The sequence below is a fragment of the Astyanax mexicanus genome, chromosome 8, assembly GCF_023375975.1.
Source record: "Astyanax mexicanus isolate ESR-SI-001 chromosome 8, AstMex3_surface, whole genome shotgun sequence".
Taxonomy (NCBI): Eukaryota; Metazoa; Chordata; class Actinopteri; order Characiformes; family Acestrorhamphidae; genus Astyanax; species Astyanax mexicanus.
Window position 1 is genome coordinate 14,348,858 of NC_064415.1, and position 24,500 is coordinate 14,373,357.

Sequence of the window (24,500 nt, forward strand, 5' to 3'; positions counted from 1 at the left end):
TGCCGGCCCCCCCCCCCAGGCGGCAAAAAAAAAAAATAAAAAATTCAACCAACTCACCAAATGATAACGAAACTTTAATTTTATATTAATTAATTTTACGTTTTTTTAATTTTTTTATAAAATTTAGAGTATTCAGAGTTGAAATAAAATGAGTTTTATCTTTTTTCTTTTTGGAAGGCCCTGCCTCTGCTTTCCTGCCTATGCCTTTTTTTTATTTGACAAAAATTGACAGTAACAATATCACAAAAAATTGCACAAAATCAAAAACATTTCATATCATATTACAATAATTATTAATATTGCCTCTGCTGATTGGCTGTCTCGCAGACTCTTTGCAGAGAACAGGGCAATCAGAACCCTCTCTGTTTTGTCTCTCTCCTTCCCACACGCGATTAGAGAAAAAAAGTCTGTCGCCTGTGTGCGCGTTTGGGGCACTTGTTCTGAATTCCGGGAGATTATATGTGACTCACGGGCATCCGGGAGCCACTGCCGAAATGCGGGAGACTCCCGCAGCTTCAGGGAGACTTGGTTTGTCTGTGTATGGATCCTGCACAGAACTCTGGCTTCCAGCTCTTGTCATTTTTTGTTATTTTATAAGGATAAAAGATGGAAATCCAAAAATATTATTGCTTGAATTATTAAAGTGCCATCTTTAACTTTATGTTTTCTGGAAAAAGCAAAAATTGCTTTACAGTGGTATAAAAAATTTGGGCACCTCTAATAATTTTTTTATGATTTTCCTTTATAAATCATTGGTTGTTTAGGTCAGCAATTTAATTTAAATATATCATATTGCAGATGGATACAGTGATATTTAAGAAGTGACATAAAGTTTGTAGGATTTACATAAAGTAAACAAAATTATGCAGGTGCATAAATTTGGGCACCCTTGTTTTATTGATTTGAATACCTTTAGCACTAATTATTGGAACACAAAATGAATTTGGTAAGCTCATTGACCCTTGACATACATAAACAGGTGAATCCAGTTGTGAGAAAGGGTTAATGTGCCCAATTGTAAGTTTTTCACCTTGTTGCATCTTCTCTAAAGAGTGGCGATATGGGAGCCTCAAAACAACTCCCAAATGACCTGAAAACAAAGATTGTTCAACATCATGGTTTTGGGGAAGGAGACAAAAAGCTATATCAGACATTCCAGCTTTTAGTTTCCACTGTGAGGAACATAGTGAGGAAATGGAAGACCACAGGGACAGTTCTAGTTCTAGCGGCGACATCACACTTTTTCATACCACTGTAGATGTTTTTTTTTTTTTAGAATTAATTGGTATTCATTAATCTAGTCTGGTAAATCTCTTTTATTACCATGATTCTCCAATGCTCTGTAAGAATGGCAGAATTATTTTTATAATTTCCTTGTCATTCCGTGGAATATCTTTTAGAATATCTCTGGTGTAGCTAATACATTTTTCTTCACCCCAGCGTTCGATCATGTTACGTGCCAGTGTGTTTCGGTCTTTGTCCTCTGCATGCGATGTAGGAATTCTGTCATTTTGCATACTGCACATCTTGTTTTTCATTTTCTTGAACTGTTCCTCACTTAAGTCTTCCAAGATTTTTACTAGACAGTCATACCAGCTGCGAAAATCACACTCACTGACTGGTAAACGGGAGTCACCTAAAACACACACAAATACAAGTTTTTAGAAAAAAACTTATATTCATATAAAAACCTTCAATTATTTAGAAATGGAGGCCTTCCTCATAATATAAATATTTTCCCATACTTACACTTAAAATAGCCATTTAGTTCATAGGCGTCATAAACTGGATTATTACCACATGTCATCTTGGTACTCAGCAGCTTTGATGCCTCTGTATGATGGATTTCTACAGTTGTCTCAGTTGTGCTTGTTGGTCTTTCTGTGTGTATGGCTTCACATGCAGACTGATCTGATTGAGAAGGATTTGTGGCAAGATCTTCATGTAAACTCCTTATGTTTTCTAATCGTCTTATCTCCATCATTGACTCAGTCCTCTCCATTCTTGTTTTTTTATCAGAGCTGTGCAGTTTTTGTATTTTTTTCCCCAATCTTTTCAAAAGGTTCTTCTTTTCATGTGATTCATCAGGTTGCTCACTTTCATCAACCGAGAAACGAAGTGGAACTCTTTCTGCGATCATCAGTGCTATGTCTTCAATCAGCTCTTTACTCTCTTCACAACTGTTAGGTTTCTGCAGTACACAGTGCTTGATACTGGAAGTTTCAATTAGGGATTTTAAGTTCATTTGACTGATGACATGTTCAATGTTCATCTGTGCGTGTCCTCCTGTGAAGACGATGATGGTGTGATCCCAGAATCTTTCAGTAAGGACATTTTCCAGGGTCTCTTGAGTTGTTTTTGTAAAGGTGGAGTTCACTTTCATGGCCAAAATGATTGCATGAGGCCCCTTTTTAAATGAACTCACTGCATCTCTAATCTCCTGTCGTAACTTGCGGTGCTTTAGACCCAAATTCAAATCTCCGGACCAGCCAGGAACACGGGCTATAGTTACTTTTGTTCCGAACACAGTGCGTTTTCTCCTGACATAATGTTTTTCAGACAATGTCCAAAATGTAAACATCTTTTTCTTGAAAATGGCATTGCATATATCATTCTTCCCAGAACTATGACTTCCAATAATCACTAGATGTAGCTCAGGAAGAAGTGGGTCACAGGAATCTTAAGGAGAAAAAAGAAAATTACATGAAATGTAAATAATTTTAAAAAATTATCTAAATTATTTTGGTACTTAAACTATTGGGATTTACACCAGGTTTTAAATTCAAAAGTGAAACTTTAAAATATTATGAATCTCACCTTCTTCAATCAAGTGAGCATACTTTCCTGCTGAAGAGATTAAAACATAAACAGCAATTGTTTACTAAGTACTACTTCCAGTTAGTCATTTTTAAACAACAATTTATTTTTACACTTTAAGCTGCTATTTGCACATTTGTGCTCTATTAATAAATAAGCAAGGTTATAAATAGACAAAGTGCTGAATAAGGGTTTTACTATTGTTACTAAAGTTATTATCATTTATTAAAGCTATTAAGTTACATTTGGCCACATTTAAAGGATTTTTGGCCACATTTAAAGGATTTTAGAACCCTTTGAAATTTGAGACTTACTGGAACTGTACAAGTATTTTTTTAAGCATTTAATTTAGTTTATATGTTTCATTGTGTTTGTGGGGGCATGTTTAATTTTATTTGCTTTATGCCTTTGTAATGTCTGCAGTAATGTTTGACACTAATAGAATGGTTTCAAACGCCCTATAGGATGGACTGCTTGTGAACACACCACGAGAGCACGCTAAGCAGAGGTTTGCAGGTGTAGCTCAACTAAGCTAGGGACGAGAGGATAATGGTGAGTGTGTCTGTGTAGTGCAAAGAGTTCATATAACATAATTGTCATCATTTCATATTACTTTGTGATTTTGTATAATAATGTTCTACCGCGAAAGACCATAAGTTTTGTTATTTTGCAGCAAACAAGATCTGACACTTCTAACCACAGGCCTTAGAGACAGGAAATACCCTAGTTAGACATCCTGTCTCGAACTGGCCCTGGGCTCTTGTGTGCAAACTGGCACATATGCAGCAAATTTACTGTTACTATGGGCTCTGCCTAATCTGCCTTACCTTATTTAGTCATTAACTTAGTGATATGCAGGGGAACGCTCTTGCACTTATAACCTATTGCTGCCCGATTTGGAGCGAAGTGTTCTTAGACTTAAGTATGATTTGTCTGAATGTCTGCTCTTAATATCAGCATTACTCAAAAGCAATTGGTGTTTTCCTCTTTTAATGTGTAATTCCACAACATGTTTTAGTGCAACACATGAAATATCATCAATTTAAAAAACAGTAACAGTAACTATCAGCAACTGCTCTGTCACTGGGCCATTGTAAGAACTGAGAAATAATTTAATCAAATTGGCCATACTTTTTTGACAAAAATGAATAATAACTTACAGATTCCAGATCCCATGCTTCTTAGATGGCAATCAGTTGAATTGCTTCAGTTGTGGTAATGGTTTTATGTCTGTGGATGAGTAAATAAAACATTCAGATGCATTTTTATCAATGTTGTTGGATTTATCATAGTTACATTATTTATATCTTACTAGGCCACAGGCTATGTTTTTATAATACATACTATTTTCACAAACTGCGTCTGACTTCACTCTCTGGTTATATCACTGGTAAGTAGAGTAAATTTAGAGCAGGTAAATTAAAGCCAACGGGTAATCAGAAGAGGAAGGAAATTAAAATCTTGATCATGTTGTAATAAAAACATATTTATGCTTGTGTAAAAAAACTGTAAATACAAGTTTTTAAGAAATTTTAAACTGTAGATTAGTGACACTCTGCCTATCTTTGCTTTTGAGGCACTCTGCCTCTCTAAAAAGATATTTTCAAACCCAGTCATGTGAGTTAGTTGCACATTTCTGCAGCTATTTTTATTAGTACCAAATTAGTTAAAATGTTTTTTTTTAAAGATTAAAATATCACACTTTAACATTTCTTCTATGTTTTACTGGGACCAATTTTTTTTTTAAACACTACTGTATTTTATTTGGATTAATAATTTATTATTATTATATATTTTTATTATTAATTACTTTTATAATTATTACTGTTATTGTAAATTACAAATTATTTTATTTCTAAATGTATTTAAAGTGTTACAATTGGTTATCATATTATCATTGTGGCACTGAAATTAATAATATTGATACTGATATAAATAATTACTCTGAAACATTTATCTTAACAATTCCCAGAGCTGTTTAATCAATGTCTCTAATAGCCCACATTTTACTAATTGTAACAATGTAATATTCTATTTTTAATGTGAATTACTGTATAAAAGAGGGCTACTCCAAACTGCAGTTATGTGTACTGACTCTGTGCTAGTCTGAATTAAGTGTTATTAATGTATATATCTTACCAGCCACTGAGTAATCCCGCCTCCTCTCCTCAGGAATAATCCTGGTACCCTCTGTGTTTAAACTTTTGTTTGTCTTTGAGCACAAACCAACCTGTCAGGCTCTTCTTTTTAGAAGAGGAAATGTGTGGTTTGAAAAGAAACCGCTGTAAAGTCTCGTCTTGTCTTTTTAACTCTTTATCCTGTCTGAAATAACTTGATTATTGTTAAGTGATGAACATAACAAAGGAACTAAATATTCAACTCAATGCTAAAAATAACTTTCATTCTTTAGGTTTTTTAAACATAATATATATATATATATATATATATATAATAAATATTACTGATTTATTCAGATTAAGGTATGTTACTCTAGTCAGTTCTTCTGTTTCCTTCCAGTCATGTGACTTCTGTCAGGTCTATAGAATGGGTTTAAAAAAACAAACAAGTCTTTGAATGCTGTGTGCCTTGCATCTGCCACTGCATGTCTGCACAAAGTGAAAAAAATCAAACAGCTGAAAACAACTTGTTTTATTGGAAACATAAAAAGTTAAGAAATTAATTATCTGAGGTTAGGTTAATTTGTTTTGCAAACACTGATAAAAAAAAAAAACAAATTAAAATTTAAGAACAAATGATGGTCTGCAGTTCCATGATGTTTTACTGTAATATATAATCTAGTCTAGTTTGACTTCTAAGTAATAATGTTATTTCATAGTGTTGTATTCCAGTTTTTATTGATTACAGCATATTACAGTTAAATACACCAATTATAGTGAGATATTTGCACATACTGTACTGCAGAGCTTCAAACTCAGATCTAAATATTAATTTTAGCAGGGGGCTAGTAAAAGCTTGGTGCTGTGATTTTATATTACTATAATTTAATGTTTGGCATGTTTGTGTTAAAGGTTAAACAGTGCTACTGTATAACACTGACTGTTTTATCATAGTTGTAGATAATGAGGAAATGTCTTGGTTCAGTTAGTTTCATTTAGTTTTTAACCATTAGAAAACATTTCATGCAAAAAGGGACAAATTAGTGATACAGTTCAGAAAGTTCTTTTGCACGTTTGACCGGACTTAACTTGAATTATTATTAGTAGTGAATTGTAGGGGAAGGCCACAAGCAAGATGTATTTTTACTCTAACCAATCTTATAAGTTTAACAGCTGTCAGTGAAACTAAATTACAATAATAAGCAATCTACATGTCATTTTTTTAAGTAAGCGCAGCGCCATCTTGTCCCAGCACTGAAAGTGACATCACGAGGTTGGTTCTCGCACGCCTCACTAATATAAACTATTAGTCTACAGTAACTTAATTCCTCAATAGATAATAGAAGCCAAACCAAAAATCGTTGCATCGTTGAATTGCATCAGTGCTGGACAAATAAGCTGAAGTCCGAGGCTTTTTTCCTCCGTTTTTGTTCTCCCTCTGAACAACTGGGATGTACAGACCATCCGACTGAGGGTAACCTTACTATGAAAGCAGCAGCTGTGAGCCGCAAGAAACAAGCCAAACAACGTGAAAGTCTAGATAAGCTGACAGTTAAAAGATAACATAGCTAGCGTTAGCTACTTAGCTAGCTATCTTACCATAGCTAGCCAACGCTAGCTAACTAACTAACGCTAACTAGATGAAGCTAGGTACCCAGTAAGCCTTCTAACTTCTAAACTGAACGGTTTATCAACCAAACAGCGCCTGTGTTTCAACATCCACTTAAATCATGTACGTTTTATTCAGTCTTAATGAACTCTGGACTTTACATGCTAAATAGCTAAATGTATCTTATATAAACAAGCTAGTTAACTGGATGGCAATACCTGCTGTTGACGGTCTGCAGGGTTTCTGCACGGACCTCCCGTAGAGAGAGAATAAACACCTCCAAAACATCTCGCTCTCAGAAAAGCATCTGAAACGTTCTGCTCAGGTTTATACAGGAAAGATCTCTACCTCTATCTAGTAAATTGTCCACATTAGCCTAGTTCAGCTTCGTCTTCATCCATAATCTCCACAAACAACAAGCTCTTTTACGCTAGCTTTATACCTGGACTCTTCTACCAACCAACCTCGTGATGTTACCAGTGCTGCTCGGGCAAAATGGCGGCGCACCAGCCCAAACGTAACAAACATAAATATATTATAATTTAGTGTGTAAACATTTTTATTAAAAATTCCCCCCAAATAATTTCTATTATATTTAATCCCTTAGAAAACTTCTACAAACTGAAATGTTTCATGTCCCCTTAAGTCACTACCAGTCTTATTGTTTCAGCAGAACAAGCTGTAGAAAATATATAGATAGTGTTCAGAAATACACTAAAATCCAACTGCCATGGCAAAATCTGCATCTTTATTAATCAAATATAAAAAAAACATATATAACATACAACAACAAGAAAACAACACAGTGGTAGTAAGATTAGCAAGGGGTACATTTATATAGCTAATTGAAGTTACATTTTCTTTGCCGTGAGAATTCAGTCCCCACACCTTATATAGTCTAATTTTCTAAATGAAGATAAATTCATGATTTATTAATGCTGTATTTCACCTCTGCTGTGGATAAATCGGAGTTACAATTTTATTGAATACATTTTTACATACTTTTATCTTTAAGGTAAATGTGAGCAAATGTATTCTCGTGCAGACAGAAGATCATACACAGGCACAGCTTAGATGGTCAGCAGTGTGAGTGTGGACAGTCTGTTCCAGTTTGGGGGAAAATGCAGTTAGGGAGTGACTTAATTTGCATAGCATTCTACAAGAGAGCATTAAAAACCTAAACAAAGCACAATTTGTTGTAGACAATTTATATGAATACAAAGAATTAAATAGTAATTTAAACATTTTATTAAGGTGGAACTGTGAACATTTGAATAGGACCATGTCAATTCAAAGTATTTTTTCAGTGCTCAAAATTTTAAAACCAGATTTCAGTGATCAGCCAGTTCACAATTTTAAGAGCAGGACTTGGTTAAAAGTTTCTGTCTGAATGTCAGGATGCATTAAACAGGACTTTGGTTAAAATTCCTGAGAGGCGCTTTGGTGATGGTGTGATAGAAATCTTCAACAGCAGTGTTTCAGTACAATGTTTTTCTTTCTCGAGTAATTTTCTTCATGCTGACTGGAACTGTTAATCTTCCACAATGACTTATAGAGAAACTGAATTCTGCCTTTTTACATTTTTTTATCTGCTCAGACAGAAGATTTCAGAACCTCATGCACACATGCTTAAAACATTGCTCAAAATGAAAGAGGGAAGTACTCTGAAAGAGTAAAATGGCTTTCAGATTTTACAAATGCAGTACATGATTTTATCAGTACCTCTGTCGCTCCAGTGTTTAACAAATAAAATGTAAGAAGGCAAACTGTGCAGAAAAAAAGGTTATCTACTCATGCTGCAGAATTTTCAGCTCCCTTCACATTTTACATTTTTTCACAGCTACGTATGGTAGCATGGAACTTTTTTGGGCATTTGAAATATGATGCATACTGTACAGAAGCAGTGTTTAATCATGCTCAAAATATTAAAGTAACATGTCATCTTTAACATTTTGTCATCAGGCACTTTTTAGCTTAGATATGTTTATATTGGTAAAATTAAATAACGCTAACACCTAATTAAATCCAGATATTGATCGAGACTACAATTTGACCAAGGGTGCCCAAACATTCCCTGTCATTGTATAATAAGATTCTTACTCTACACTCTTCATAGATATACTCTCTTTTATTACCATGATTCTCCAATCCTCTGCAAGAATGGCAGAATAAGATCTTTTACTTCATTGTCGTTCCGTGGAATATCCTTTAGAATATCCCTGGTGTAGCTGATGCATTTCTCTTCTCCCCAGTGTTGAATCATGTTATGTGCCAGTGTGTTTCGGTTTTTGTCCTCCACATGCAATGTTCGAATTCGGTCATCCTTCATATTGCATATCTTGTTTTTCATTTTTTTAAACTGTTCCTCAGTTAGATCTTCCAAGATCTCCACAAGACAGCCATACCAGCTATAAAGATCACCCTCACTGAAATTGGCAGCACAGGAGTCACCTAAAAAAAACAAAAAAAAAAACAGAAAGAGATTATAAATTAATTATGTACATTACGTGAATTGAAGTGTTATTTGGAGTGATAATGAATGGTAATGTAAAATATTTTATCCTTCCAAAAGCCTTTTCACACTGAGTAAATCATTTTAGACGTAAAAAATGGACACAATTTTACACCAACTCCAAAGCCTTTTTTGGAGTTAGACCTTCCATACCTTTCATAAATGTACATTCTTTCAGTTTCTCTGCTTTGTCTACGTTCTGCTCCCTTTACCTCATATGTGGTGAATAGCAAGGGAATGTTACATTACTGGTTCTTTTTGAAACGTGAACACACAAGAAATAACAAAAAAAATCAAACAAACAAAAGCCCAGATAAAGTGACTGTAACTTACATACTTCCCCAGCCATTCAGCTCTGCTATGGAATATGTTTCCTTTAGGCTTCATTTTTATAAATAGCCTGTCATTAATTACATAAGCTTTTCTCTTCTGCTGCTGCTGCCTTATTGCTCATTTGTTTGGTCCGCAATCATGAGGCCCAAGCTCTGCTGCTCAACAGAGTTTAGCTCTGATTGGTCAATCTAATTTTACAGCATCCAGCACTGCAGAAAAACTAAGTTCCAATATAAAAATGTACACAGTCCATTCATTTTGGACTCGTTTGTAAAACCTAAAAAACCTAAAAAAAAAAATCTGACACAGTGAGTGTGAAAGGGCCTCAAGTTTGTTGAGACTTATAACCCGAGTTACTACAAACTGACAATAATCACTATAATTTGAGGCCTTCCTTCTAATATAATGACTTTCTGCCATTTTCTGCATGTTGTTTGGTACTTACACTGGAAAGTCCCATTTAGTTTATGGGCATCTCGGGCTGGATCCTTATCAGATGCCATCTCAGTTTGATCCAGCAGGTTTGATGTTTCTGTAGGATGGATTTCAGCCATTGCTTCACTTGTTCTTTCTTCTCTTTCTGTGTTTTCTTCCTCATGTGTAGACTGATCAGATTGAGTAGAATCTGTGTCAGGATCCTCGTGCATTCCTAAGATTTTTTGCAGTCGTACTAAGTTGTTTGTTGACTCAGCCCTTTTGGTCAGTACATTTCTGTTAAGTTTTTTAAGTTTTTCGATTTTTTGTCTCAGTCGTTTTAAAAGGTTCTTCTTTTCATGTGATTCATCATGTTTCTCACTTTCATCAACAGAGAAATGAAGCGGGACATTCTGTTTCCCTGCGATCATCAGTGCTATGTCTTCAATAAGCTTTTTGCTCTCTTCAAAACTGGTTGTTTTTTGTAGGACACAGCACCGTTTGTTGAGTGCTTTAATGAGAGTTTGTATGTTCTTTTTATCTTCACTGTTCGCCTTTTGTAAATCCCCCTTGAAGACGATGATGGTGTGATCCCAGAATCTTCTAGTAAGGAGTTTTTCCAGGGTAGCTTGTGTAGTTTCTGTAAGAGTGGAGTTTACAGCAATGGACAGAATGATTGCATGAGGTCCTTTTTCAAATGATCTCACTGCATCACTAATCTCCTGTCGTAACTCACGGTGCTTTCGCAGTGAAGTCAGTTCTTCTGACCAGCCAGGAGCACGAACTATAGTTACTTTTGTTCCGAACACAGTGTGTTTTCTCTCAACATGTTTTTTAGAGGATGTTGAAAAGGTAAACACATTGTTTCTGAAAATGGCATTTACTATAGCATTCTTCCCAGAAGCATGACATCCAATCACCACAAGCTGGAGCTCCTTGAAAAGTGGGTGATCGATATCTAAAAGAGAAAAGATTTACTTTACTTGTAAGAAACTTATAACATTTTTTTTACAGATTAAGAGAACCCATTTTTATCTTTATTCATTTTTTTTATTTGTAGTTATTTATGCACATATACAGATTCACAAATCTGAACAGTATAAGAAGAAAGAAATAGGTACAAAACAGACAAGCAACATATTAAAAGACTAGACAACAGACAGAGGGTGTTATTGTGATATTAAGTATTGAGCAGGTATGTTGAAAGACAAGAGAAAGTATTTACATAAACAAACAGATAGTTTGAGGGATCAGCAGTGGATAAATTTCAAAAATGGGGACCAGATTTTGTTCTTGTAATTGATATTTTGCTAGTATTGACCCATGCCCTTGACTGGACAGAGAAGAAGAGAGGAGAGGGGGGGGGGGCGAACTCAGAGTATTTGGGGTGGAGTTTGGGGCAGCTTCGCTGGAAAAGCGTGAAGCTGAAGCCCCCCCACGCAAAGAGAAACAGGTAGAGAAAGGTAGACAATAAATGAAGGAGGAAGATGGGGAGGAGGTGGGTGTGAGGTTGTTCAACAAGCAGGTAGAGAGGAAGTGACGGTTTAAATAGGGAGGAGAGTGGGAGGAGTGAGGGTGTGGATCATCCTCCCAAAACTAAGATATATACATAACTCCACTTTGCTAGTATTGACACACGCCCTTGACTGGACAGCGAAGAAGAGGGTGGGGGCGAACTCAGAGTATTTAGGTTGGAGTTCGGGGCAGCTTCGCTGGAAAAGCGTGAAGCTGAAGCCCCAAAGAGTTGAATTAGAACGTTCGACGGCAAAAAGATTTAAGGGGAGGTCTGACTGTGAAAGGCTTGGGAACTCCAAGTGATCGTGTATTCTTTGAGCAAGCCAGAGGCTGAGCCGATGCGATGGTGAGTGTTGCGGAAAGAAGGGAGGCACAGGACCTGTGCAGAGCATGAATGCAGTAAGACACAAAATGTGAAGAGAAGTGAGGTCTCTGATGAACGGAGAATATGTGGTGGTTGGAAAGGGTGAGGAGATCTGAGTAGCAGTTTATAGAGAATTAAGGCAGAGTGGTAAACTAGAGAAGGAAGAACGGGTAAGAACAAGTGCTGGCGAGACGAGGAAGGCAGTGTGGATGTCTAAGGAATGAAAGGTAGGGAATGAATTAAGTGAGGTGTTTTAAGGAGCTGCCAACCTATTCAAGTATGGGAGTGTACTGGAATAACAGCATAGAGGGTGAGGTCCTATGAGTCAGAAATCAGTTGAAGGGGAAAAATGGTGTTGAACGACTTTGTGGAATGATGCACATGGTGTACATGTAGTTTAAAAGCCCCAAAAAGCTGCCGCTGACCCACGTCGCGTAGCAGAAGTGACCAAGGAAGTTAAACAGGATGCCCAAGACAGTCCAACAAGATGGGGGCGATGGAGTGGGAAGATGGTGGCGATGGGAGACAGAGGAAGAGTAGGGAGGACAGACAGACTGAGGAATAAGAAAGAGAGAGAGGAGGAGTGGCCACGCTCGAGCACCCCGCTGCGAGACTGCAGGGAGGCAGAAGAACGCTGGTTGGAAGGGGAAACAGGGCAAAAAAATGGGCCGTGGGAGCGGCGTGGGCGCTGGCGGCAGCGTGGGTGCCGGTGCAGGGAGCGGCAGAGGTGAGAGAGAGAAAGAAGTCGCCGTAGTCCGAAGGCAACCTTTTGGTAGCGACCAGACCGGGCTGAGGAGCCAGGAGAGGAGACACCAGGAGGAGTAGGTGTGGACAAAAACAGCCGGTCGTGCCAGGTTGGACGCCAGCCGCAGGAGACATAGTGGTGTACTATCGTGGAGCAGGTAAGGAGCGAAGTCAGCGCCGCAGGTAAGGTCGTTCAACTACGAGGTTGTTCAACAAGCAGGTAGAGAGGAAGGTTTATATAGGGAGGAGAGTGGGAGGAGTGAGGGTGTGGATCATCCTCTCAAAACTAAGTTATATACATAACTCCACTATCTTTTATGGTAAATGTAAATCTTTCCAGATTTAATTGTTCACTTAGCAGATTGTACCGGTTCTTTATTGATAATTTAGTTTGGCCATTCTTATCTTTTAACAAGGCAATCTTAAACCATTCACAATAAAGTGATTTATAAAAACATTTATGAGCCTCACCTTCATCATCCAAGAGATCATCGTTTGACTTTCTTGCTGGAGATAATAAGACATAAACAGCAAATTACATAATTATAAAAATATTACATACATATTACTTTAAAACAATCAATACTTTTGTCCTGGTGCCTCCCTGCACTGCACACTTTAGAGGAACCCCTGCTTTACAACCTACTCATGCCACTCTAAACGGCATGTTAATGAACATATTAATAGAATCAGATGTGCTGAAAGCATTTAAGGAAATAAATGTGCAGGGAAGGTTGTTGCCAGGATCAGGCTCTTTGGACAAATGAAACCATTTTGCATATTTTATATGCTTTTAACTTTATAACAGCTATTTATTTGAATTTTGGCCACATACTAAAAGATCCAGAATTCACATATATAATATCACAGGATGAAACAACAACATTTTGGTCATGAATGTGGGTTTGGAAGAACGATGTAAATATGCCATGTCATGAATTTTGCCATGTTTTTTGTTTTTACTGTTTCATTGGGTTTTAAACACAAAGACACATGACATCAATATTTGTCTTGTTTCTGCTTTTAAACATGTAATTTGTTTAGCAAAAGTTTCTCGAATTCATCTGATTCATTTATCTGATTCAATACAATACAATACAATAAATGTCAAATGATCAATTGGAATTACTGGAATTATTTTTAATGACATAATAATAAAAAATATAAACTTACAGGTTCCATTTCCCATGTTACTGAGATCCCAAGCAGTTGAAAATCTCTACTTGTGATGATAGTTTTACAATCCAAGTCTGTGAACACAACAAAAAAAAAAAAACAGTGAACATACTCAAAACTGAGTATCTGTATCCAAAGGTCAACAAAACAATGACCTTCGGACACATTTACTCAGCTCCACCCTGCAACAACAGTTATTAAGGAAGTAACATATGCAGTAAGTATTTAATATGTTGTTAAATTAATTGTCACACAAAAAGGCGTATCTCCATTTTTTTGACACTGATTTTTAATAGAAAATCATAAAAAAATATTCAAATCTCCTATTTTTTTGGATGCTGACAGTGATTAAATTCAATATATTAATATTTTCAGTTATTAACGGTTAAAGTTAACAGAAATATTACCTGTTACATTTACATGCACTTAATAATTACATGGTTAACCTCTATGGCATTAACTATTTTCTGTGAGTAAAAAGTCATTTTTGTATGTTTAGGAGTTCCTGTGGTAATAGAAAACTTACATTTACATTTTGGCTTATAATAACAAACTCATAATTTAAATCGGATGTTTTAGAGCAAAAAAGCATCTAAAACATGCAACATAGGAGAGAACCACTGCTTCATCCTGATTAATCTGACAAAAAGTGGTCTAACTGCACAACATATAAAAAAAACACAACAAGAATTTCCAACAAAACTCTTTATATTCTTGTACATACAGGTCTTGTACGCCTTGTTATACTGGACAAAGATATACCATTTAACATTATATTTAAGAAAATAAGTAAGTAAATAAGGTATGGTATATGTTTTATATGGTATTAAAATGTGTAATAACCAAAAGTTGGTTTGTATGCCATAGAGTGTTAAACAGCGTACTCCAGTTTCTCAGATTGGATTAAGAATCTAGAATCAGATTTAGAAAATCAGATAATGAGAGCTGGATTTTAGCTCAGTAATCAGATGCAGATTAGCAGTTTAAATGGGACACCTACTAATATCATACAGTAATATATTGTAAAATAATGAAAAATGACTTTTGTTAGGATTTTTTAAGGCATGCAAATAGTCATTTAAAGTTAGAGTTGTATTATATATATATATATATATATATATATATATATATATATATATATATATATATATATATATATATATATATTTATTTATTTATATTATATATATATATTTGTTCCTAATATTGCACCTCATTATTTTAAATCAGGTTAGATAAGGGTACATACCCGATGCGGTTGCAGGTGGTGTTGCTCAGTGTTTTTTTTTATCCAGTTTTTGGAGAACTCTACAGCTTCTTCATGAAAGTAAGATCAGCCTGCTCTTTGTTGTTAGTTGTGAACAAATGACCCTGAGCTCAGTTTCAGATGTTTTTAAATGAGGATGTGCACAGTTGAAACAGGAAATTGTAAAATCTATGGGAAAGTCACTCCAACTCATGTCTGTACAGACATTATGGAGATGTTCACATTTTAAACCACATTATTTGATTCAGATTTTTTGCTTAAACCAGATTTGTCTATCTTGTTAGTTAATGTTATAAATGTAGGTGACCTGTATCTGTAATGTGATAGTTGTTTTGTCACGCTGCCAGTGTTGGTTGATGGTGATAGCACTAAGCACACTAAAACATGCAAAAATACAAACTGTATGAAATCCAATATGCTGGAATTGTAACACCTATAAATATTCATATTATGTTATATTATTGTATGTAACACTTTCATTGCCTCCTACTCAAACTGCACAGCATTGTGTTGCACAATCACTTTTTTTTCACATATTTGCACTTTTACTTCTTCATAACCCTAATCTTCCCCATGCTCTATACTCTCTTTTTATTTTGTAGGGTGTTTTACCACAGCATGACTTAGATAAAACTCTGATGTGAGAAATCCCAGAACATGAAATGATGACCAATAAGTCAGAGCTTAGAATTTAAAATATATTAAACTGGAAAAATAGTTTCAGCATTACAGATATATATAAAAGGAACACAAATGAATAAATATATATTAGAAAATAGTAAAAGTACATCAATGAGTCAACAATTTTGTTTTCACGTGACCAGCCAGTCATCAAGTCATTGCAGTGATCTGACAAACTTTCATTTTCATTTTATTACATTTACTTTTAAATATTAAATATTTTAATGTTTATTGATCTTGTGGAATAACGTTACAAGAGATGTAAGTTGTCACTGTCAAAATAATATGACTCTTCTATTGGAGTAAGCCAGTTTTACTGTGTTTTACTGTATTTACTGTATTTGCAAATAACCTCTGGTTTCCTTCCCTCTCCTGAACAACAGTGTCATGCAGTGTTTCACAAACCTTGGATCTGTTTAAATGTGCCCTTTTCATTTTAGTGCTGAATCACTATTTCATTTTTAGCTGAATCAGGTGTTTTCCAGCAATGGAAGTCAATAATATTTTTAGTTTGTTTAGTTTCATATTTCCTTTGAATTTTATTTATTACAGACACTATTAACCCAAGGTAGTTTAATGTTTTATCTGATCACATTCATTACATTCATAAATATACAGCCATACTAGCATTTCAGACCTTCAACACATTCCAAAGAAAAAAATTGGAGCTACACAGTAAATTTACCTGTGTAAAACAACACTTTTAGTAAAATTGGCAAATATATTCCTCTACAGTCTGTAAAGGGCCAGGCTAAACACCTGTAATCTCTGATTTCTCAGATGGCACTAAGAGCCGTCATTCAGTAAAAACTGATAAAACCATAGGCAGGGAATTACTTTACTAACTTTTGCCAAGCTCTACTATACTGAGTTACATTCAAAAATACCACTTTACAGCTTTAGTAAGCAAAGCAGAAGCGTTTTGCTTACCTTCTCCGAAAGCAGCGTCAACTTCTCAGGTTCACCATCACACAGTGAAAACACAGTGTTCCAGATCTGTCTTGAGCTCTATACCAAAGAAGAAAAGAACCTTCCAGGCTGATATCAGAGTCCAAAAGCCAGGGTCTGTCTTGTTGTGGGTTTGTGATGCAGTATTACAGTAGAAATGTACAATGAGATTTTAGCTCAACACAGCCTGCGTAAAATTTTTTTCAAGGGATGGGTAAAGGTGCTATACTGGCCTGCCTGCATTCCTGAACTGACCTGTCTGGAAACTTTGAAATGACTTCAAAACATCCTCATTCTGTTGCCCACATTATGACGTGTTTGCAGGAAGAATGAGAGACATATAATCACTTGGAATCATCGGAGCTCAGACATATTTTGAGTGTTGTGACAAGTAATTACAACATTAGAAAGTGGTAAATGCTTTACTGTCACAACAGTTTTTGGAATGTATTGCAGACCTGAAATGTGGGAATGAATGTATATTGATTAATTAAATTAAAAGTTGATTAAAAAGTGAACTAACTTGGGTTTATACTGTCTCCAATTAAATAAAAGCCAAAGTACATGTAAGAAACCTCTTTTTGCTATACCAGTTTTTCTAATTTGAGATTGTAGGTAAGAAATACATTGTGTGCAAGTGCAATATCTTCTATATATTAGTTTCTATACTATAAGTACAGTCATATACACATAATACAAAAAGCAGCTAGCTTGTTAATGAATATATAAATATGCTGGTGTAATGCTGCTAGGGTCCTCCTCCTTTATGGTTGGATGGTGACCTCGACCTTCCCATTCAACTGCCTGAGAGCAGAACAGTCCAGAGCGGCCATCAGCTTGGTGGTGCCTGCTCTCCGAGGACTGAAATGCTCCGTCCATGTTATAGAGCTGCCTGGGGCTATTATCCTGTAAACCACAAGCATTTACACAGTTTAGTCTTGAGGTAGAAAAAATCTGATGAAATAGTGCTGAGTTTGTCATTGGAAGCAAAAGTATAATTATGGAAAAATGTAAATGGAAAAATTCATCAGATCTTGGGTTCCTGCTGGCCTATATCTGTAACACCTTAGCCTGTGTCTGAGATTGACTGACTGTGGTCTCTCAGTCAGGAAATCCAAAACTAATTTGCAGAGGGAGGAGACCAGGCCCAGCAAGCTCCGTTTTCTGATCAGATGCTGAGGGATGATGGTGTTGAATGCAGGGGCGTTGCCTGATTATCTAAAGATCAAATATAAGTTTTTTTTAACATACATTTTTTAACATCCTGAACATCCACGGATGATGCTGTTGCCCTGGCAATGCACACTGCACTCAACCACTTGGAGGGAGCAAACACATATGTCAGATTGTTGTTTGTTGATTTCAGCTCCGCATTTAACACCATAATCCCATCCAGACTGGTCTCCAAGCTTAGCACCCTTGGAATCAGCAACTCACTCTGTAACTGGATCTTGGACTTTCTTACTGGTAGACCTCAGTCCGTCAGAATGGGGGATCACACCTCCCCCCCACTTATACTCAACACTGGATGCCCCCAAGGCTGTGTGCTCTCACCTCTGCTCTTCACTCTCTAAACCCACGACTGCTCTGCTAAGCACAGCTCCAACACCATCATCAAGTTTGCTGATGACACTACAGTCATTGGCAAAATTACCAACAATGATGAAGGAGCATATAGGGAGGAAGTGGAGCTCCTGGCAAAGTGGTGCACCATCAACAATCTCTCCCTCAACATCAACAAAACCAAGGAGCTGATTGTTGATTTCAGGCGGGGGAACAGAGTGCACGCACCCCTGAGCATCGAGGGAGCAACAGTGGAGAAAGTCAGCAGCTTCAGGTTCCTTGGTGTCCACATCTCCGAGGACCTCACCTGGTCACTGAACACATCTCACATCATCAGAAAAGCCCAGCAACGCCTCCACTTTCTCCGGCGGCTGAGGAGTGTAGATCTACCGCAACAGCTCCTCTGCAACTTCTACAGAGCCACTGTAGAGAGCATCCTCACAAGCTGCATCACAGTATGGTACGGCAGTGCCACTGCTGCTGAACACAAGGCCCTGCAGAGAGTGGTGAAGTCTGCCCAACACATCACTGCAACTACCCTTCCATCCATACATCACCTCTACAACAAGAGATGCCTGAGGAAGGCTATCAGCATCTCCTCCGATCCTACCCACCCCAGCCACTTCCTGTTCCAACCCCTGCCTTCCAGGAAAAGGTACAGGAACATTAGAACCAGAACCACCAGACTGAAGAACAGCTTTTTCACACGTGCTGTGAAACTGCTGTCTCCAGCAACACTAACTTCAACCTGAACAGTACACAGACTGACCACTGACCACTCCCAGTTTCCTACATGGCCACTGATTGCTTCAGCACAGAGACTGTATGCACTTTGCAATTTAATCATTTCACTTATATGCACTCTGCACTTAATCAACCTGGCCTACCTATACTATTATACACATATGGACTATATACAATGTACCGCTGTCACTACTGCACTTTTTTTTTTTTATAATTTTATTTCTAATTTTTCCCATTTTCTCCCCAATTTACACGGCCAATTACCCAACCCATTCATTAGGACTCCCCCTATCACCAGTGATACCTCAACACACCAGGAGGGTCTGAGCACTATGTCCTACACTTTTCTTGTCTGCACTGGAGATCTAGCCTAATAGTGTTTTGTTTTACTGTACAACCCTGTATCAGTATAATGACAATACATTGAATTGAATTGAATTGAATATATAGTTTTTGTATTTGATGTATTTAAATATGTGCTGTAATTCAGCATGGTTAATTGTTGCTGTTTTATTAGAAGTCATTAAAAAACTTGGAAACAAGAGGAAAAAACTGCATGTGACAGAAAATGAAAATGACAAACTCTAAAAACATTAAAAAAACATCACTAGCTTTCACAGCATAGTCTCCCCAGTTTTCCCAGCATTTTATGTAACAATGTAATTTATTCCTAATTTCTAGTACCAAAATTATAGTTACCTTTTACTGATGCTCACTTAATCAATTTAGTGAAAGGAACTCTGATCTCAGGTCTCTGATCACACAGGCCCCGTTTATTAGTCAGCGATTCCAGTTTACTTCCAAACTTTAAATTTCAGCCGTCCATAAACATCACCTTCATACAGAGAACGAGAATATTACTGATGTACAGCTTTGTTGAATTGTTACTAAAATGATGGAGCATGATGTTTGTCAGTAACAGTGTTTAGTTAAATAGCTGAATCAGTAGCTGCTAACAAGCTGAGATTAGTCTAACTTAGTTAACTCAATAACAGCATAATATTCATCTGCAGCTCTACTGCTATAAACACTGCTATCGTTCTGAAATGACAGATACCTGAAACAGAACTGTGGCTGTGACTCTTGGGAGGGACCTTTTCTCTCCTTTTCCTTCAAATGTCTAGATTTGTTCATACATTTACTGGCAGCGGGCAGAATGCAGTGTGCAGGCGGGGGACTGTAGGTGGAGTAAAGAGGGGCTGTGTGCCAATAACTGTGCCTGTTTCAACCCTCGCGCCCTGTAGGCTCTCATTTTATAGTGCTGCATGTTGCTGATGTCTCCAGAGAGTACAGTTTGAAGAGACAGCAGGGTGTGATTTGGGACGGGGCCTGTAGGCTCTCACCCAATAGTGCTGCATGTTGCTGATGTCTCCAGAGAGTAGAGTTTGAGGAGACAGCAGGGTGTGATTTGGGACGGGGCCTGTAGGCTCTCACCCTATAGCGCTGCATGTTGCTGATGTCTCCAGAGAGTAGAGTTTGAGGAGCCAGCAGGGTGGGATTTGGGATGGGGCTGTAAACGCTACTGTGCATGGAGAAAAGAGCAGAGAGAGAACAGCAATACGAGAGAAACTACCAGAATGTGTTTAATATTGAATTATACATTAAAGTACATATTTAATGAACTTAGTAAATAATGTGTTACACAAAATGTGCAGACTGCATTGGAGTCCGGAAAGTAGAAATATGCTAACATGAATGTGCTTATATTTTCCTTCAAGGCTGACTGCAGGCTACCATATTGCCAGTTGAATATGAGCACCCCAATACTCCAGGAGTACTTTGGTGAGGGAGAGCTCAAGAAAGACTTTCGCCTGTCCAGAGAAAGTGTCAACACACTTGTTCACACACTGAGGGGCAGCACGACCATGGTTGGGGAAAAGCACTAGAAGTAGGCATTTTTCTTTACTGGCTTGCTAGTGCCACATCATACCGTGTGGTTTCTGAGGCCTTTGATGTTCCCCAAACTACAGTCTATGATGTAGTCCATCGCACTGCAGAATGCATAATGGCCGTCTTCAAAAGAGTAGTTCTTTTTCCATCCCCTGAAGAACTTGAAGCAATTGGTGCTGGCTTCTGCCGCCTTGCAGGGTCTCCAGCTTTCCATCATGTGGTTGGCAGCATAGATGGCAGCCATATTCGGATTAAGCCTCCTGGGGAATTCAAGGAAGATTATTTTAATCGCAAACTTTTTTATTCTATACAGCTACAAGCCATCTGTGACCACAGTGGCCGCTTTCTGAATGTGTTTTCGGGCGTACCTGGTTCAGTCCATGATGCTCGGGTGCTAAAGCTGAGTTCTGTCTATGTGCAGCAGCTCTACCCTCCACCAGGCTGGTGCATCCTGGGTGATGGAGGTTATCCATGCCTGTCGTCCCCCATCTGCCTAATGACTCCTTTTAGAGAGCCAGTGCAGAACCCAGTACAAGCCAGGTACAACAGGCACTTGTCCAAAGCCAGATCGGTGGTGGAGAGGTCATTCGGGATGATGAAGACCCGATGGCGATCCATCTTTTTCAAGGCTCTTGAGGTAAATCAAATAATGCAGCAGTTTAGAGAAAAACATTTAGTAAATTACTATCTGGAACCTGCGATGGATTGGCGGCCTGTCCAGGGTGTATCCTGCCTTCCGCCCGATGCTGGCTGGGATAGGCTCCAGCACCCCCCCGCGACCCTTAACGGATGAAGCGGTTGATAATGACTTGACTTGACTATCTGGAACTATTATAACCTATAACTACTAAAATCATACAAAAAACTTGCCTTATTGTCAGGTGAAGTTCACGTTTGCACCAGTGGTGGTGTCCTGCTGTGCATTTCTGCACAACCTGTGCCTTTCCAATGGTGACATTGTAGAGTCAGCAGAGGGTGAACCAGAAGAGGAGCCTGGGGAAGCAGAGGCTGAGGAACACACTTCTGCAGCACAACCTGGAGACGGTCTTCGGGACAGACTGGCCGCTGCTGTGTCAGCCCCAGGTGCTGCCATCTCAGCCCTACGGGAACATGATTATTAAAAGGGGAATATTCAAATAAGTTATTTCAGTGATTAGTTGTTTTGTTTGATTAACTGGTTAAATATGTCATCAATCTATTCAATATACTGCAATCTGTTTTTTTTCTTTTACCTCAATTAATACTATTTATATCCATATGATTTAGTTTCAACTGGTTTCAACTGTAAATAAATAACTGGCGTTTTAAATGTCCAGCATAAAGGAGAATGTCACATTAGTAAAAATATGACACACACATCTGTGTTTTGTGCCTAACTTACTTCCTGTCCCTTTGTCAATTGTTCCGGAGACATTCTTATACTTTGTAATGACATCGAAGTGTTATAGTATGTTTAAAATTTAAAGTAATAAGTATGGCAGATTCGAATTTAGATTACTTTCCTCTGAAGGTCATGCGGATGTTTAAGAACATAACTTTTGGAAATGAGCCATCTTTGCTGTACATACAAATAATAATATACAAATAATGTATCATTAGTACATCCAATTTGACAGAAATGTAATGTCTGCATGTAAATAAGCTAAACAAACCGATTAGGAAGGCTTGTTCAGTTCAGGCTGCTCACTCACAGTTTTGACGTTTTGGATAAAAGGAAAATGCCAACACTTACCGTTATCCCGCACAAAACATTACACCTTCTCCACAATCTTCCAGAAAGACAACAATGCAACAGACTCATTTAGTCCCACTGCAGCAAAGAACGGTGATCATTGCTAGCAACAGCAAATCACTTTGCTCATCTTCACTCTGCTGGGACATTGTAAAGTACCAATTAACTTTAAACACTTAATATTTATAAATTAATATCCATATTTAACGCTGCCTACAGCACTTATCCTGTCATACATATGCTACAATGTTTACAGTGAACTGACACTTTGCCACACTTACAGTTTGCAAATATAGATATAGCTATACAGTAGAGCCTATATATACCTGTGTAAAATGATGAGATTTTATTTGCTATATTTATTTATTTGCCATGTATGCACCTTGGGCTAATGCAAACTAAACTTTCCCTGTGATTTAAGTGTGCTATCTGTCTCTCTCTGCAAGCAACAAAGTAAGGGTAATTTTTTCATTATCGGCTATTTCAATGACCAAGACAAGATGTGAAACAAGTATCAATTTATTTCTTCTCTAATAAAAGTCTAAGAACATCAAGAAGCTTATTTTCCCTTGCTGCACTCTCCCTTTCTCTTCTTTCCTCCCACTCCCTCCTCTCTCTCTCTCTCCGTTCCTCTCGCTCTTGCCATTCTTTCTCCTTCCTCTCTTCTCTTTCAAGACACTCTCTTTCTTTTCTGTCCTCCCTTTCCAGTGCCTCTCTCTCTTTCCTTTCCTCTCTCTCCAGACAAGCCCTCTCTCCCTCCTCATCCCTGTCCTGCATCGCCTTCAGGAAAGACAGCAACTCTGTCTCCCTTCTCCTTTTTGATGGAGGTGTTGGGGACTGTCTTAGGGGCATCGAGGGAGAGGAAGCCACTACAACATCCTGGGCGGATGAGTCCACTACAAGTGGAGGATTTATAGAAGGCCTCCGCTGTAGTGCCTCATCCATTAAACCATACCACCTCCAGGATGCTGCAGTGGCTTCTCCTCCCTCTGTGCTAACCCCAGTCCTGGGGGCCTTCAACTCCTACAAAAAATATGCCTAAACTGAATATCACCCTAACCACTAAAACATAAATTGAGACATTTATTTAACTCACATACTGTTACTCTGCATGGATACTATGTTTGACAAGAAACTGACATTTTGATCAAATAAAGTAACGAGACACATTAGACCACTTACAACTCACCTTTTTGTTTTTGTTTTAAATTCTCCCATTTTCTTTTCATTTTCATTGGATCTATGGATCCGGTCAGGCCACGCATTCTGATGAATTCCCTGAAAAATAGCAGAACAGCAAAACAACAATAACTGCATTATATGATCTATGGCCTTGACAATATTGATTTTAATAAAAAACAAAAACAAAACATGCAGTAATAAACTACAGAGAATAGTCTTATAATGTGGATTTAAACATAAGTAAATCTGCACAGTTTATGGGCTTTTGGCGCAACATTACAAAAATAAACTTACTCAAATCCCTTTTGAGCAGCATTGCGCCTGCCGGTAAACAGCCCTTTGTTGGCTGAACGCCACGCAATCAACTCGGCCGTGTCCTCATCAGTCCCTTTCAAACATACATTGCAATTACCTAACGAATATTTCTAACAAAATAGTAAAACATTAGTTAATATATAAACATTTTAGAGGCTCTCGCTAGCTAGCTTGCTGCTGCTGCTACTGCTGCTGCTACTGCTGCTATACCCCTACCAATTCAACTTCAGTTACCTTTAGCCTAGCTGTCGGCTAAAGAGCATATATTAATATCATTAGCTTATTATTAAATGGTTTATCTCTTCATTTCAACTTTATAAGCTTAAATCAGAAGAAAACGTAACCCCATCTAATTAAATATACTCAAATTTATACTCAGAGTTCCCCCTGTTCTGCGCTTCATCGCTTGCACCAGCCGCCATCCTGTTTTTTTTCTGAAGCAAGCCGCAATGCCTGTTGGGATGCAGTACACCACGAAGATAGGTCCCCATGCACACTGCGAAATCGGAGCGGAGTAGTAGACCATCCGGGTACCTGTAGTGCACTACAGATCTGCAGTTTGGTCGCATACTGCGTA

The 24,500-nt window shown here is 37.7% G+C and overlaps 3 protein-coding genes across 3 annotated transcripts in view; 1 reads left to right on the forward strand and 2 right to left on the reverse strand.

Annotated features, from left to right (window-relative positions):
- Nucleotides 1-19: 19 nt before the first annotated feature.
- LOC103035600 (uncharacterized) lies at nt 20-3,081 on the reverse strand. Its single transcript, XM_007238385.3, has 3 exons — nt 2,818-3,081; nt 1,750-2,679; nt 20-1,636 (listed from the first exon to the last, which is right to left on the reverse strand). Exons 2-3 carry the CDS (start codon nt 2,579-2,581, stop codon nt 1,320-1,322), a joined length of 1,149 nt encoding a protein of 382 aa, XP_007238447.3. The 5' UTR covers nt 2,582-2,679; nt 2,818-3,081; the 3' UTR covers nt 20-1,319.
- Nucleotides 3,082-7,272: 4,191 nt separating this feature from the next.
- The window catches only part of f13a1b (coagulation factor XIII, A1 polypeptide b), an 89,931-nt gene continuing 72,703 nt past the window's right edge, over nt 7,273-24,500 (reverse strand). Inside the window, exons 15-19 of the transcript XR_007440204.1 lie at nt 16,480-17,403; nt 13,599-13,675; nt 12,897-12,932; nt 9,834-10,760; nt 7,273-8,994 (exon numbers count right to left, since the gene is read on the reverse strand). The gene's annotated coding sequence lies outside the window, so the exon portion shown is untranslated. The remainder of the gene's footprint in view (nt 8,995-9,833; nt 10,761-12,896; nt 12,933-13,598; nt 13,676-16,479; nt 17,404-24,500) is intronic.
- LOC111194366 (putative nuclease HARBI1) lies at nt 21,168-21,920 on the forward strand. Its single transcript, XM_049482234.1, has 2 exons — nt 21,168-21,331; nt 21,576-21,920. Exons 1-2 carry the CDS (start codon nt 21,191-21,193, stop codon nt 21,813-21,815), a joined length of 381 nt encoding a protein of 126 aa, XP_049338191.1. The 5' UTR covers nt 21,168-21,190; the 3' UTR covers nt 21,816-21,920.

Coding starts and splice junctions, on each gene's coding strand:
- LOC111194366 (XM_049482234.1), top strand. CDS start 21,191: ATGACTCCTTTTAGAGAGCCAGTGCAGAACCCAGTACAAGCCAGGTAC. Junction 21,332..21,575: donor TCTTTTTCAAGGCTCTTGAG/GTAAATCAAATA, acceptor CCTTATTGTCAG/GTGAAGTTCACGTTTGCACC.
- LOC103035600 (XM_007238385.3), bottom strand. CDS start 2,581: ATGTTTACATTTTGGACATTGTCTGAAAAACATTATGTCAGGAGAAAA. Junction 1,637..1,749: donor ACTAAATGGCTATTTTAAGT/GTAAGTATGGGA, acceptor TGTGTGTTTTAG/GTGACTCCCGTTTACCAGTC.